Here is a 15,080-nt window from a genome sequence, read left to right as displayed (position 1 = left end):
CAGCAGTGAAGGAGCTGGAGCACTGCACACACTGGGAGTGGCTGAGGGAGATGAGGGGGCTGATATTCACACACTAATTTACTCTTTACACCGTCTACCTTGGAGTCCTGCATCTTGTTTAATGCGTTTTGTTAAATACTTGCTTCCTCAGTAGCAGTGCACTAATTTGTACTCCCACTTTCAGACTGGATATGAGGAAGCATTCCTTTATGAAAAGGGGAGTCAGGCATTGGAACAGGCTTCCCAGAGAGCTAGCTGGTGGATGCCCCAGGCCTGCCAGCATCCAGGAGACATTTGGACAATGCCCTTAACAACACACTGTAATTTCTGGTCAGCCCTGAAGTGCTCAGGCAATTGATGATTGTACATCCCCTCCAACTGAAATACTTCTAGTCTAGTCTAGTCTATTCATCTTTTCTGTACTGTTCTATTAAGTTGTCATCTTGGGTTGCAGGGTAGAAGGGAATTTTTTACTTGCATGGCTCTGAACTTCTGCTGTTTTTGCCAGCACTCCCTGGTCCTCGAGTCAGAGTGATGCAGCGGGTGCATCTTGTATTTGTCCCAAGCAACACATTTGTTACTTTCCTCTTAAAAAATAAAAATTATGAAAATGAAAGAAGGCAGAAAGGGGAAGAGTAAAAGTGAAGAGTTCATAGACTCATGAGAAGAATATTTCTGTACCCAGTATTTCAGAGGGGTAAGATTTTATGTAACCTAATGCATTTAAAAGTATAATTTCTACATATCCATAATACAGCTATATCTCCTTTGAATAAATGCATTCACCCTATGAATATTCAGATGCTTTTCCTGGACATCATCACCTTCCATAATGTTGAGCACAGAATCTCCAGTGGAATGGACTTTCCAGAGATGTATCTTATCTGCAGACCAGACAATGCCATCAGGCTGTATCTAATTATGAATTTTGGTTAATTTTTGTTCCTGAGGTCTGCGGCAGGGCACTAACACCCTCATTCCTCAGCTGCCACGCTGAGGTGCAGCTGACCCTGTCTCCTGTGTTTGGGAGGAGAGATGTTCCCAGGTGATCTCCAGGGCTAACTGTCTTGGGGATAATTTATCTTTGGGGTCAGGAGATTGTCTGTTCAGAGGAAATCCACAGTTTATCTGTCAAAGAAACCAAGTTGCCAGCAGCTGATGGGATTGGCAGGAGTTAATGCGCAGCTGAATGTGGGATTTGTGTTCCCTGGGGCCTCCTGTGCCTGAGGAAATAGTCTTCATAAGAGAAATTTGGGGGTTTTTAATTAATCTTTGCTTGCAACACTTTTTTTTTTTTCCTAGGTGTTGTTACAAATGCCAAAAAAGATTGGAAAATATAAGGGGGTTTGTCTGACCCATAAATAGCATTTTCGGTCCCTTCTCCAGGGACATGGAGGACAGCAGTGGAACATTTAGAATGGTATCAGTGAGCAGCTCACCAGTGGCAGCTGGAAGAGTCTGCAGGGGTGTGGGGGTGTTGCCTGTGGCTGGTGAGGTCCCAAACATTGGGGTGTTCCCATGGTTACCATGGCTGTTGGATTTCTGATGGAGATGCTGCTCCCTGGGCTGTGCTGCAGAAACTCTGGCCAGGAGCAAAACACCCTCAGCTCCACTGAGATCCCAGGGGGTGCTGGGTCACCAAATCCAAGTGTAACAACAACTCTGAGGTGTGAGCATTAGGCAGGAACATGATTAGGGGTTGCTTGGACCTGGCACAGCCATTCCATGGACGGGGAGAGCAGCTGGAGTAAAACTGCTGCAGCCAAAGCGTGAAATGGAAAGAACACGGGCTGGTGTTTCGTCAGCTGCAAACAGGAAGTATTTATGAGTCCTGAAGATCAAAAAAAGCCTTACTGAAACAGTCTGGAGAGTTTCTGTGGAAGTTCTGCCCCCAGTAGCACATTCCTGGCTGCCCCTACAAAGCTCCACTGCCTCCTGCAAATGTCACCCAAAGGTAAAAAACAGAATATCGTGAAGCATGGAGCTTCTGTCTACCAAAATTCAGTGTCAAAACACTGTGAGTCGTTCAGAGGGGGACATCTGCTCTGTCTCTGAGTGAGTCTGTGCCTGCTTCAGGAGCTGGAGCTGAACGGGCATGCACAGAACTGCCTCTGATGGTGGTAATGCCATTCAAAGGGTTTACTGGAAGGAAGAAATACTGGGATGAGGCTGGGGTAGGGCTGACTGAGAATGTGAAAGTCAGCCTTGAATGTAGGTTTAGATACTGGTTCTGCTGGAGTCAACCCAGTCCTTTCAGAAACGCCAGAACCCGAGGTAAAAATATCCCCAAGACCTGATGAGAAGCCAGAGTTACAGGTTAGGTGGGAGACTGGGAGCAGCTGCAGGGAGCTGAGCAGTTGACAGCACCAGAAGCTGTAGTTACTTCACTGTTGTAGGTATAGTTAGAACATCCTGAGCTGGACGAGACCCACAGGGACCATGGAGTCCAGCTCACAGGACAGCCCCAAGAATCCCATCAACATGCCTAAAAGTGTTGTCCAAACACTTTCTGACCTGTGGCAAACTGTGGAGAGGAGAGCAAAGGGGAAGACCAAGGACCTGTGTGCACTCAGCACGAGGCCCTGAGTGGTGGCAAAACAGGCTCAGAAATGTTCCCAACATCTGCCAGCAGCTGCAGTGAGTCCTCCTGGGGCTTCCCACTCGCTGAGGTTATTGTGAGTAGAGTCATGGGCTTTGCTTTGGGAGACAAAAGCACGTGTGCGTTCCGGAGTTCAGGGGGAAATGGAACAGACACAGGCAGTGGGAAGGAGGCAGCTCATCTGCAGTCAGCCTTATCATCATTTATTGAAAATCAGCCTGAAATCACAGAAATATATTCCAGTGGAGGATGAGCAACAGGTAATAGCAGCAATTAAGCTTGAGGAGAGCGTTCCCCGGAGTAAATTAGAAAGATGTGGGTCAGGAGTACAAGTGATTTGCTTGACCTGAGAGATGAAGGCAGAAATACACAGAAATATGGCTCTGGAAACCAGAGAAGGAAGCCGAGAGTGACTGAACAGTCCTCCTAAAGGAAACTCTGCTGCTGCTGCTGGATAAATCTGGGATCTGCTGTGCTCAGCAGAGGAGAAATAGGCTCCACTGGCTGCAGGCGGGACTGGGACAATCACTGCACTCCTGTGGTGGGATAAATCTGGTATTGAACTATCAGCTCTGATTAAGAAGATAGGAACATGTCCCAAAGACCATTTGTGTTGGTATTCAGGCAAGGAAATTCATGACCTGGGTTCTCTCCAGTCTGATAGATCAAGGACTAATTTAGTCGGATGTTGCATTTGGACGCAAAAAAGATTTGCTCTGAAAGACATAATGAAGAATTAACCTGTCCTAAAGTTTCTTCAGCCTTTGGTTGTTTTTCTTCTTTCTACATCTCAGGTTCGTTTGGACCCTGATTCCACAGGGCTCCATGCGAATTCCACGTTACCCCCTGAAAAGAAAAGGCAGCACAGGAAGGACATAGAGCTATTGCTGGGGAGGGACTTGGGACAAGGGCCTGGAGTACCATTTGACAATGGGGAATGGCTTCCCACTGTCAGAGGGCAGGGTTGGATGAGATATTGGGAAGAAATTGTTCCCTGTGAGGGTGGGGAGACCCTGGCACAGGGTGCCCAGAGAAGCTGTGGCTGCCCCTGGATCCCTTGAAGTGTCCAAGGCCAGGCTGAACAGGGCTTGGAGCAACCTGGGCTAGTGGAAGGTGTCCCTGCCCATGGCAGGGGGTGGCACTGGGTGGGCTTTAATGTCCCTTCCCACCCAAACCCTTCTGGGATTCCATGAATTGCACAGGGTGGCTCAGAGCAGAGCTGATCCTGGGCACAGCCCTGCAAGGTCAAGTCCATTACCTTGAAGGGACCCTGTCCCACCAGGGCTTGCATGAACTAAATAGGAATAAAAATTAAAAGCTATTACAGATGACGTCTTGTCTGTGAAAAAGTCACCCATTTAGCGCTTGCTGGCAAAAACATCTTGATGATGGCTGTCCTGGAAAATGGTTAGAAAAACAGCTGCTGTCTCTGTATCCTACCTGGAGCAGTACAGTGACCTGGAGGAGTTATCTCCTTGAAGTGTTTGTTATTACTGGGGGCTGTGGCAGAGTGTATAGGCAACTGTCTCCCTGTAGGAAAAAGGCTGAGGGGTAATGGAACAATTGGCAGGCAATTCCTGGGATTATATTTGAGGATTGCAACCCCACAAGAGAAGCACTCTGGCTTTGTGGTTCAAAAGGGACCAATGCGAAACAATCCCGGGCAGCTGTACCAGAGGAAAACCATCACTGGTCCCATCATCATAAACTGTCTCCTACATGGCTACGCTGGTTTGTAAAAAATAATCACAATGCAAACATGCTCGCCAAAAAAAGTGAGATTAAAAAATGTGAAGCTGTGTTGCTGTGAGCTGTGATGGGTACCCCGAGCCTGGGACATGGTGTTGCCATCCCCATGGGAGATATGTCCCTGTGGGTGTGCAGGGATTTCTCCAGCAGTCCACTCACCTGGCGCCCGGGAGCTGGTGGGAGAATACCCAGCCCGTGGGAAGGATGCCTGGCAGCAACTCCCTGCATCCCTCGTTAGCAACCCTGGGCATGGAAGCGGGCAGTGGACACAAAGCAGCTCCTTGTATGGGATGGAGGGAGTGCCCTTGGGAACGGGCTGCCAACCCAACGTATGCAGGGCACAGTGATTAGGCTGAAGCTCATTAGCAAAGTGGATTGCTCTTAATGACTCCATTGATTTTTCCCTAACAAAACGAGAAACGGACAAAAATTAGCACAGTATACAATGATTTAGTGCCGCCTCCGGCATTTTCTTCCCGTCCTTTCTGGGAGCACTGTAAACAAAGCCAGGCCGAAGAAAAGGGTTCCCATCGCGGAGCGGGGCGGGGGCTGCCCAGCCGGGCCCCTCAAAGGGACCACTGTGTCCCCAGCCCCGCCAGCCCGCTGGAGAAAGGGCTGCTCGCTCCCTCCTCTGCCTCTCCTGCTTCCTTTTCCTCCCCTCCCACCTCTCCCTCCCCTTCCTCCTCTCCCTCCCCTGCCTCTTCTCTTTCCTCTCCCTCCCCTGCTTCCCCTCCATCCTCGTCCTCCTGTCCCTCCCCTGCCTGGCACAGTCCTCCAGCACAAGGGGCCATTGAGCCCGGGTGTTGTTTATTGGCCTGTCACCCACACAATGGGGAAAAGGCCTTTCCCCTTCATTTTTTCTTTCTCTTTATATTCCCCAAAAGGATATCATGAGCATCCCCTGGAGGGGCATCAGGAGGGGAGCGCTTTGGAGGTGCAGCAAGGGGTGACATGGGGGATGAGCCTTTCTGGTTGGGGTGCAGGCAGCAGGAAAAGAACATCAGGCTGCTTTTTAATTTACCTAAAATTCACTCACTCGTTTAGAAACACTCATGGTGTTATGTGGATACGAAAGCTGGCAGCTGTATTTTGAAACTGCAGAGGTGAGAGATGAGATTCCTCAGGAATGAGCTGGACTTGGAGGCACATATTACAGTTCTCATCTTCCTCAGCATGGTTCATTTACACTTTCAATCATTAAAACTTCTCAGAAATCACGGAATTGGAAGGGACCCACAAGAAGCATTGAGTCCAACTTTCAAGTGAATGGCTCATGCAGGCATTGAGCCCACAGCTCACTTAGTCTGTGGGTGGGCCATACATTCCTGTCAGTAGCCACCTGCTCTGTGCCTCTGGCTCCTCTGGATGCAGGAGCCTGCTCCCCTGGACAGAATTTGGCTGCCAGTCATGGAATCATAGAATCAGAGAGTGGGTTGGGTTGGAAGGGACCTTTAAAGGCCACCTGGTCCAACCCCTGCAGCGAGCAGGGACACTTCCACTAGAGCAGTGTGGTTTCTGCAGGCTGTTAGCTGGCCATTTCCCATGAGGTGTTCCCAGCCCCACCAGGATAAATGCCCATCTCAAGCACAGCAGCCTCTCAGTGACCAAGGGATCATCTCCTCCAGCATCTGTCAAACATCCTCTGAAACAACCAAAGGGTCAAAAATGGACATTTTTAAGTGTTTCCCTGGATTGGGGCTGAGGAAAGGCAGTTTGCCTGTCTGCCCAAGGAGCGCCAAGGGCACAACCCTTGTCTTGGATTTCTGGTGCAGCGGGGAAGGCTGTGATGACAGGGCACTTTATTCCTTCTCTCATCTTCCTGAGCAGTGCTGACCTTGTTATTACTGACAAAAATGCACTCGGGGAGTAACGTTTAGACCAGAGCTCTGTCGGGACTCACCACAGTGTGGGCATCACCTGAGCTGGCCGGGTCACCAAAAGGATATGGATGTGTCCCCATCCCCAGCCGTGTGCAGATGGAAGTGACGTGTCTGGAAGGCTCAGCCCAGCTCCTGGTGGCCTTCAGGCCTTGGTGGGAGGTGGTGTGTCTGTGCTGTGGCCAGGGCTTGCTCAGCACGTTGGTTTGGAGCAGTTCCTTGGCATCCATTTGAGAACTGATGCACTTGACAGCCACGGAGCAAACCCAGAAGCAGAAGAGTAGAGGAGGAGTAGGAGGGGAAAAATGCAGGATGGCTTTTCTTCTGTCACATTTGGGTCTGCTTGAGGCTTTAATAGCAGTGATGGCCACCAGTGGGGAGTGCTGGGCCACGGGGCTCCCTCTTGAGCAGGTAAGTAGATGTCCTGGAAATGCCCTGTGCTCAGCCCTCAGTCACTGCTGCTGCCTCTCACAGCTCTGAAGCATTTTGGACAAAGCCTTTGTCACCACCAGCTCAATCTCCTGGATTTGTCCAAATGTGGTCCCTGGCCTGGAGAAAACTGACAGATTTGTGCTTTGCATTCTGCAAAGAATTTCGGCGTTCCTTCTTTTTGAGTCACAGCTTATAGTTCAAAAAATGTAAATTTTTTTTCCTTTCTTTCTGGGTCAGTGATTGCTGAGTCGGAATTTGGGCTGATGAGTCTCTTGGGGGTTATTTTAACATACTTAGAAATCCCTTCTGCTCTACGTGCTGGGCCACAGGGAGTCATAGCCCTGCACATTCCTGGGTCTGGGCTCCAGCAAAGCCAGCTCTGCGGTCCCCCCATTGGCACTGGAGCCTTAGTTCCTGGTGTGCAGCCCAGCTGTGTGTCCCAAATAAACTGATCTCTGTTAAGAAACATCTCTCCCTTTTTTTTTTTGGTCTTTCTGGCTCTCCTTCTCCAGGTGCTCAAGTGATACACCCAGCACACAGGAACAATGGCAAATAGTCCAGAGGTTGAAATTTTGGGTCCTGCATTTGAGGCATTTGTTTGATGCAAGATGCCCCGGGTGGCTTGTACTGAAGAGCTCAGCTCCAGCTGGTTTTGTGCAGGGAAAAAAGGACAGGGGCTCCCAGCAGGTCCTTTCTTGCTGGGTAGAGGGGGATGGGATGTGCCGTCTCCAGACCATCCCAAGGGGAATACCCAGAGAGAAGCTGCTCCACACCTGTGTTTGGGATGGGATAGAAGGCATAACATGACTGGTCTGATAAGAAATCCATGTTTTGTGAGGCTTAGGCTGAATCCCCTGTAGTACAAGCAGGATTTCAATACGAATGGTGTCTTTTGCTGTGGGGTTAAACTTCAGCTGGGGTTATCAGATGAGGGATTCTTGTTCACAGCAGCTGCCTTGTGTTGCTCATAGGATTATGTGCTTTGTTGCTTTTGCCTCAGAGATTATCCTTTCACAACAAATCTCGGGCCTGTGTCCATCAAGGCGGATCTTTACATAAGGCAGGTTTGTAAATCAGTTTGTTGGATCCCCCCCTGGAATTCAATATATGGGGGATGATGTTTATGAGATTAATGGTGACAGAAAGGGAAGTGTCTCCTATCCTGGTTTCCTACAGATTCCCTGTGTCTAAGGTTCCTGCCCAGCCCTGAACTTAAACCACCCAAGTTTAGAGAGCTGCTCTCAGTAAGTGTTCCCTGGATTTATTCCTGTGTGCTGTCTCCCTGTACCAACTGGCTGGCCTTTGTCCCTGCAGGGTCGTGACTACTGTTCAGAGGAGGAGGAGGATGTCACATAGTGCCAGCTCTGCGCTCGCCCCAGGAGCACCTCCAGTGTAAATAGATCCAACCCAGCCTTCTGGATACAACCTTTGGGACGTCTGCTCGAGTGAACAGCACTCCATAACAGAAGAAGACCATTTCCACATTATATGCTCCATTCAGTTACAGTGTTTCCTAATGAACACATGAGGAATATTGCTAAGAACTCGTAAGGAACTGTTTTCGTTGCTGCTAGTTAAAACTTGTTGCAACTTCTCACTTTTTTCTGTGTCCAGATATGCAGCAAATCCTTAAAAGTTAATCCAAAAGACGTTGTTGATTTTATTGAGGCTTCTGGCCCATTTTCTATCAGATGAGGTAGTGTTATACCAAGCTTCCATAAGTGAACATCCAGGCATCTAAGAAACACCCCTGAGCTGTGTGTCCGTCCGTGTTGGGGCCGGAGTGCTTGTTAGTGCTGGTGATTCCAAGCTTTGGAGATGGGATGTTTTTGCCATGGCAGGCCTTGTTTCTCAGCTGAGAAGAAGCTGAGAAACTATTATCCATTAAAAGCATGTTATCACTGAAATAATGGAAGTGATACAGGAGCAGGAACTTGTAATTTAAGAGGAAAAAGGTTTCATTTAAAAGGTATCTTAATCAAGGACTAAGCTTGCAGTATTGGCTTTGCTGAGCACGAATGGGAGTGTGATCACAATCATTTTGAATCTCTTTTTTTCTAAGAAAATAAACATTTTACTGTTTTTATGTATTCTTGTCTTTTACCATTCCTACAACATGATGTTTTAAGAGTCTGGGGACAAGGAAGACCAAACCCCTCCTCTGCCTTGATGTGTCCCGTGGATCTGATCTCTTAAAGCAGCTCTGTGCCAACTGGGGGGATGTGTTGTGTGTCCTGTAGAGTTTATTTTTCCATATTAAATGGAGAGGATATTACCTTCTCAAAAGCAGATGTAATATTTTTAACAAATGCTGTCATGAGTTAAAAAAAAAAAAAAAGGAAAAAAATACAGCTTTTGTATTTATTATTTCAAAGAAGATTGTTACCTGTGCTGATATTTCTTCCGGCTTTGATGCCATAAGAGGACAGGGTTTTCACTGCATCCCGTGGAGAGGCTTTGTCAGTGTGGTTTGCTGTCATTGTGTTGATTTCATTTGTGGGATGGGTGTGGACAGACTGAGGGTGCATTAACAGCATCTCTTAGGATGTGGCTGACACTTGAGGGGGCACTCAGCCCAAATATTGGCCATTTTTCACTGGGCTTTCTGAAAATCAGATCCCTCTAAAGACTCTTAAGTCCCTCAGAGATCACCTGTGACCTCTGCAAATATCTAAGTTCTTGCTGAATTTCTTGACTAAAGAGGTTTCCCTGAGTGTTCTCTCTGAGTGGGGCTGCACAGCCCACATCAGAAGATTTCATTCCCCATCAGTACTGTGCTGTACCTGGAATATCTGCAGAAACCCCCAGCTCCCTCCTGCTGCCATCCCTGCACTGGATTTACCTTTGGCTTTTGGGCAGGGGATGAGCAGTGGGGACAGACCTGGGAGTTGCTGGTCTTCCTGAAGGGCTGGGTGTGAGCCCATCCTTCGGGAGCAGCTTTCCAAGCAGCAGCTGTGAAGGTGTTTCCTAAAGGTAGGAGGTGTTTCTGAGCTCTGCAGGATCCCCAGGCACCTGCCCCCCTCAGTCTGAGTCCAGTGGTTGCTGTACTCCAGGATCCAGGCAACCCAAGAGCTTCAACATCTTCCCCTATAAAAGCTCAGTGTCAGGGTCCTCTGTGGCATATTCATCTTTGTCCTGGTCAAAAGCCACCAGGCAGCTCTGATTTCCGAGTCCTTGCTCATTTGAGCAGCTGCATTGGCCAGGCAGCCCCTCCCAAATATCCTGACCTCCCTGGAGATGGTTTCTCTGCCTCCCTGCCATCACATCCCTGCTCCTGGCGCTGTGGCACCTCTCAGTGCTACAGAGCTGTTGGGTTTTGTGATGAATTCTTCATGGTGATGTCTCTCTCCTCCTGGATATGGTTTTTTTCCATAATTTACGCCAGCTCTTGAGCAGGTGACTACGCTTGGGAGAGTCGAGAGACTGCATTTCAATTATTTAAAACACTTTAATTAATAAAGAGTCCTGGGGCTTGGTCCCACAAACCCTTCTCTGCAAAGCACTTTGGAAAGCTTTCACAGTAGTGCAGGAGAGATGAGGCTGGGTCTGTTCTTTTGAAACATTTCCATGTCCAGGTGCTGAACATCTTGTGTGTAAATGTCCCCACACAAACACTGTGTTAGACACATTGAGATCTTTGCTTCAGCCACCTCTTAGTTTTAATAATTCTTTTTTTTTTTTTTTTTTTAATATTTTCCTTGCTGCTGCTGCTGGCACTGGAGACCTGCACATCAGTGGACGTTTTGTGAGAGGGGAAAAGCAATTCCCATCTTAGCTGTGCTTGTATTGCAACCAGCAGCAGGTGCTTGTGACTTCTGGATGAATTACAGCCTCCCTGCTGGACCTGTAGATGGCAATATTTGAAGGCCTGGGTAGGCTGTCGTGCTGCTGGAACCTGCTGTAATTCTTCCACCTTTGCAAAATCCCGGCAGATTTTGTTAGAAGTCTAAATATATGTGGCAGCTGAAGGTCTGTAAGAATATAAGAAGATTACTCTGGCTGAAAATGCAGATCTCCTTGGAGCTCGTTGCTTTGCTCTGCTAAAATACATTCAGCAGCATGGAAAGGAGGAGGCTGGGAAGAGAAGGAAAACTCGCTCCTGTCTGGTACCCGGTGCTGGGCTGTAAATGGGATTTCAAGGTTCCTCTCAAAAGAAGTGCCAGGGAAGTGATTTGAGGCCTAAACTTCTCTTTAGAGGCTGTTGCAGTATTTCCTGAGCTCCACATCATTTTCTGGGATCCTGGAGAAAATTGTGGTGAAGGGGTTTTGCAATCAACCACCTTCCCTTGAAGTGCTTTCTCCTTTGTCCAGAGCCCTTGGAGTGGTGCTGGTTTTCCTCCTTGGAGCCTGCCCCAAGCACTGGGGGGGGAACTGGGGAGCTGCTGCCTCCCCCAGGCCCAGCCTTGGGCTGTGGTGTTTAATCACTGGGAGTTCCACTTGACCTGTGCCCCCTCCCAGCCCCCTCCACTCCCCAATTACCGTGGATTGCTTCCCTTGCATTCAGTCAGGGGTTTGGTTCTTGTGAGTTAGCTCTCCCTGCCAGGATGCAGCAGAGCCATCTCTGTGTCCTCCCCTGCCACAAGCCCTTTGTGGCCACGGATGGGCTGCACGGCTCTAGGCTGGCTCACTGCACCTCTGCATGCTCTGTGCTTTAACAGGAGGTGGAATCTTCATCCCAGGAACCCTGTGTGCGTTCGGGTGGGCTCTGACCTCAGCAGCTGGATGCTGCCACGTGCTGCCGTGGCTGCAGGGCAGAGATCAGCAGCATCCCAGGATTTTTTGCAGTGTGGCTCTTTCTTGCTCTAAGAACACCCAGGCTGGTGACTGGCCCCGGTGTACAACAGGTATGGAAACTCTGGATGATGAGACAGGAGAAGGGGTCCATGAAGCACCAGGAGATGCGTTTGAACTCTGAAGACGTCACTGTCATCACGCAAGAATCGGCCTGGAGATAAATACTCTGTTCTCAGCTATTTCAGTTTTACCAGGTCTGTAAAACAGTAATTTCCTGTCACTTTCATTTTGGAGCTAGCAATGACTCAACTCCAGATCAGCCTGGCTGACACACCAGACCTTCAGGATAGGGGAGGCTGGATAATGTGTGTGTCTGTCAAAGAGTAAATGTCTCATGGGCTTTGCACAAAAAGCATGGTTTCCAGTTCTCATGGTGGTGGGACGCTGGCACAGGGTGCCCAGAGAAGCTGTGGCTGCCCCTGGATCCTTGGAAGTGTCCCAGGCCAGGCTGGGTGGAGCTTGGAGCAACCTGGGATAGTGGAAGGTGTCTCTGCCCATGGCAGGGGGTAACCTTGTTCCAGGTTGCCCATGGAACAAGATGGTTTTTAAGATCCCTTCCAGTCCAAACCACTCTGGGATTCCATGACTAAAACCAGTGCCCTGACTCAGGCCCTTTGTGGGGTGTGGGGGAGTCTGAGCAACATCCCTGTGCTAAAGAAGCTTTTAGCTGTGTGGGGCAGCCCCAGCCCAGGGGGGGAAGTAACAGCACTTGCACTCTGGAAAATCAAAAGCTTTGCTCTCAGCCAAGGTCACTGTGTGGTACAGGCAGTTTTTAGGGGGTTCACTGAGAAAGCCCAGATTTATGGCACTTCTGTCAATGTGGCTTCATGGAAGATGCTTTTTGGAGAACTGAACACTGCAAGACCCTGCTTTGGTGCTGTTGGGCAGTTCTCCTTTTTCAGCCTGAAATCTCTCTGCTGAATTTCATTCTGTAGGTGTTTGGGGAAGAGGAGACAAGAAATGCAGGGATGGCCTTGGAAGGGCACTTTATTTGCTTTGTTTTGGGGGAGATCAGACATCCAAAAAATTGGGTAAGCACTGAGTGAAATTCCTGTTATTGTTACTGTGCTGTTGTGGCAAAGGGAAAGAAGCCCCAGCTCAGGGTTCTGCAAGGTAGAAAAGTTGATAGAACTCAAAGATGTTGATGTCTTTGCTTTATAAAAAAAAAATCTCTTTTTTTTTTTCAATTTAGGTGCACACATCTACCCATGACATCCAGGGAAATACTCCCTTTGAGTTTGAAGATGGGAGAAGTCACCATCATCATCCTCAGGATCATCTTCATCATCAACACGTGTGGGACTGTGAACCTCTTTCATAAATGCCAGCTCCAACACCAGCCTCATGGACAGACACCCTTGGCAGCAAAAGGAGAAGCCTGTGATTCTTCCCTCTGGAAATGACTCCTTTTCTCCATCCTGACTGAAGCCTGGTACTCTGGAGCAACCACCCTTCATCCCTGCAGAGTAACCCCTGCTAAAGCCCTCGAGGCCCGAGTCCCACGGAAAATTTACATATTGAATTCTTTTAGTATATTAAATTAAATTTTGAGACAAAAAGTTCTCAAGAGCAGTTGCTGTGAGAAGCTAGAAAGCTCCGTGTGGGAACAGAGCATATTCCTGGGGTTTTGGCATTCTGCTTTTGTGTCTATTAATAATCCCCCGGAGTGAGTCATATGGAGCTGCATTTATTCACTGACTCGGAGAGAGCTGCTACCCAAAATAGCAGCTCTTTAATTTTTTATGATGCTGTAATGCCAGTGCACTGAAGATTGACATCATTTGAGGGAGATGCTCCAGCCTGGCAGTCACAGAACCCGTGTCCAGCCCCACAAGGAACGTGGGGAGCCATGTGCTCCATTACATAAAAGCGCTGGAGAGCCAGCACGGGGCGGAGATGCCTTTTCTGTCCTCATCTGAGCAGCTTTTGCCTGGATTTTTCCCCCTTTAGGCCTTTCTAAGCCTTCTTTGCTCATTTTCTTCAATCCTGAGGAGCACTGGGCCAGAGGATGATGAGGAAATGGCTTTTGCTGCAGAGGGGAGCCTCAAGCACGTCTCATACCATCAACCTGCCTGCCAGGAGGTCCATAGGGAAATCTTGAAATGCCTCAAATTCAGCACCACCAGCTCATCCTTTTCCTCACCCATGTTGCTGCTCCGTGTCCCCTCCTGAACCCCCCAGCATCCCCTGAGCCAAGGCCTGTGCCCCAAATCCTTCCCAGTCCAGTGCTTCTGACTGATGGCAGCCCCAGGCAAAGGGCACAGAAATGCCTGGGTAGGGTTTGGCTTGGGTTTTTTAAGGACGAATCTGGTTTTCTGGATTGCTTCTCATTCTCTGCCCTGCACTGCTGCCATCAGCTCTGTCCTGTAGTGGCAGCCAGTGGGACATCTGAGATACCCCAGGGTGGCCCCACTGCTCCCCAAAAACACCTCTGCGTACCAGTGAGTACCATGGAGGCTTTTTGGCACAATTTTGGCTAAAATTCCTCTGCAGGGGCCCCAGCCCATCACCATCATGCTCTTGCTCTCCACCAAAGCATTAGGAAAGATGAATTTGCTCATGCTGGGCATTAATAGCCTGGGTGAACTTTTGCAGGTCAACAGCGTTTTACAGGCTCCATTCCAGCTGGAAACATTTATTAACATTACCTTTTCATGGAGCACTTTGGGAGAAAATGGAAGTCCTGCCACAGCAGCTTTGAGCCGATGTGACTGATGGGGATGAGCAGCAGCCATGGCTGAATTTCAGTCAGAGCAGCTCAAGTCCTTTGGGTGAAGGGTGTGACACCTTTGGGTGACCGGCACGGAAAATGGAAATGTGACAATTGAGCAACAGGCAGGCCCTCAAGACAACCACTGGCATAAGTTAATAAATACAGCTTTAATAGGAGGGGCGAGGATTTGGTGCCACCATGCCTCCCCTGTCCTTCAGGCATCCATCCATGCAAGGAGCATCCCGGAGGAGCGTCAGGAACCTGTTCAGACCCCAAAATGAACACCTCAATAGTCCTGATTTCTTGTTATAAAAGTACAGGGAGGGGCACAGCCCACCCTGGCTGTCAATTCTGTGTTTTATTTTTGCCTTTGAAGCAGCCACATCCCTCTGCCTGCATGGGCAGCAGCTCTGACGACCCCTGAACTGGGTGCAGGGCACTTGCAGAGTGTCCCTTGTTCCTCGAAGGAGGCAGAAAGGGCCTTGGCTCCAAAATACTCCAGTCCCTAAGTGCTGATGTTCCCAGAACACAGGAAACTGTAGGCTGAAGGAATTCAGCACTTCCCGAGCAAGGCTGGCAATGGTTTCTACTTCATATCATAAACAGTGCTCAGCACTTGAACAAGGACTTGAATTTAGGGCTCCTGCATCTTAATCCTGATCTTCTTAATCCTAACTTCCAGAGAGGAAAAATTTACAGGAACAGAGGTGGTGGAGGAGCGCTCATAACAGAAGGAGGATGAGGGATACACCCCTCCAAGACTCACCTCATCAGGCCCAATGAGACCTTTTTTTTCATTCTAAAGAAAACAGGTGCAGCAGTAAAAATGAACTTTTGAGGGTCTGGATTCTGGACTTTAACAACAAAATAGTAACTCCCAAGTCATAGAGAAGAGAGGTTGAAGTAGTCCAATTAG

General features: G+C 48.8%; 1 protein-coding gene across 2 annotated transcripts in view; it reads left to right on the top strand.

Moving 5' to 3' along the window:
• The window catches only part of CUNH1orf21 (chromosome unknown C1orf21 homolog), a 110,774-nt gene extending 102,031 nt beyond the window's left edge, over window positions 1-8,743 (top strand). For both annotated transcript variants that reach the window (XM_066192211.1, XM_066192212.1), the window contains exon 6: window positions 7,972-8,743. In XM_066192211.1, coding sequence (XP_066048308.1) covers window positions 7,972-8,013 — 42 coding nt within the window. In that variant the 3' untranslated portion in view covers window positions 8,014-8,743. The remainder of the gene's footprint in view (window positions 1-7,971) is intronic.
• Window positions 8,744-15,080: the final 6,337 nt, after the last annotated feature.

Source organism: Chamaea fasciata, unplaced genomic scaffold (assembly GCF_029207755.1).
Source record: "Chamaea fasciata isolate MVZ Bird 193981 ecotype frontalis unplaced genomic scaffold, bChaFas1.0.hap1 SCAF_10, whole genome shotgun sequence".
NCBI classification, from domain to species: Eukaryota; Metazoa; Chordata; class Aves; order Passeriformes; family Sylviidae; genus Chamaea; species Chamaea fasciata.
This window is presented reverse-complemented; position numbering and strand designations above follow the sequence as displayed.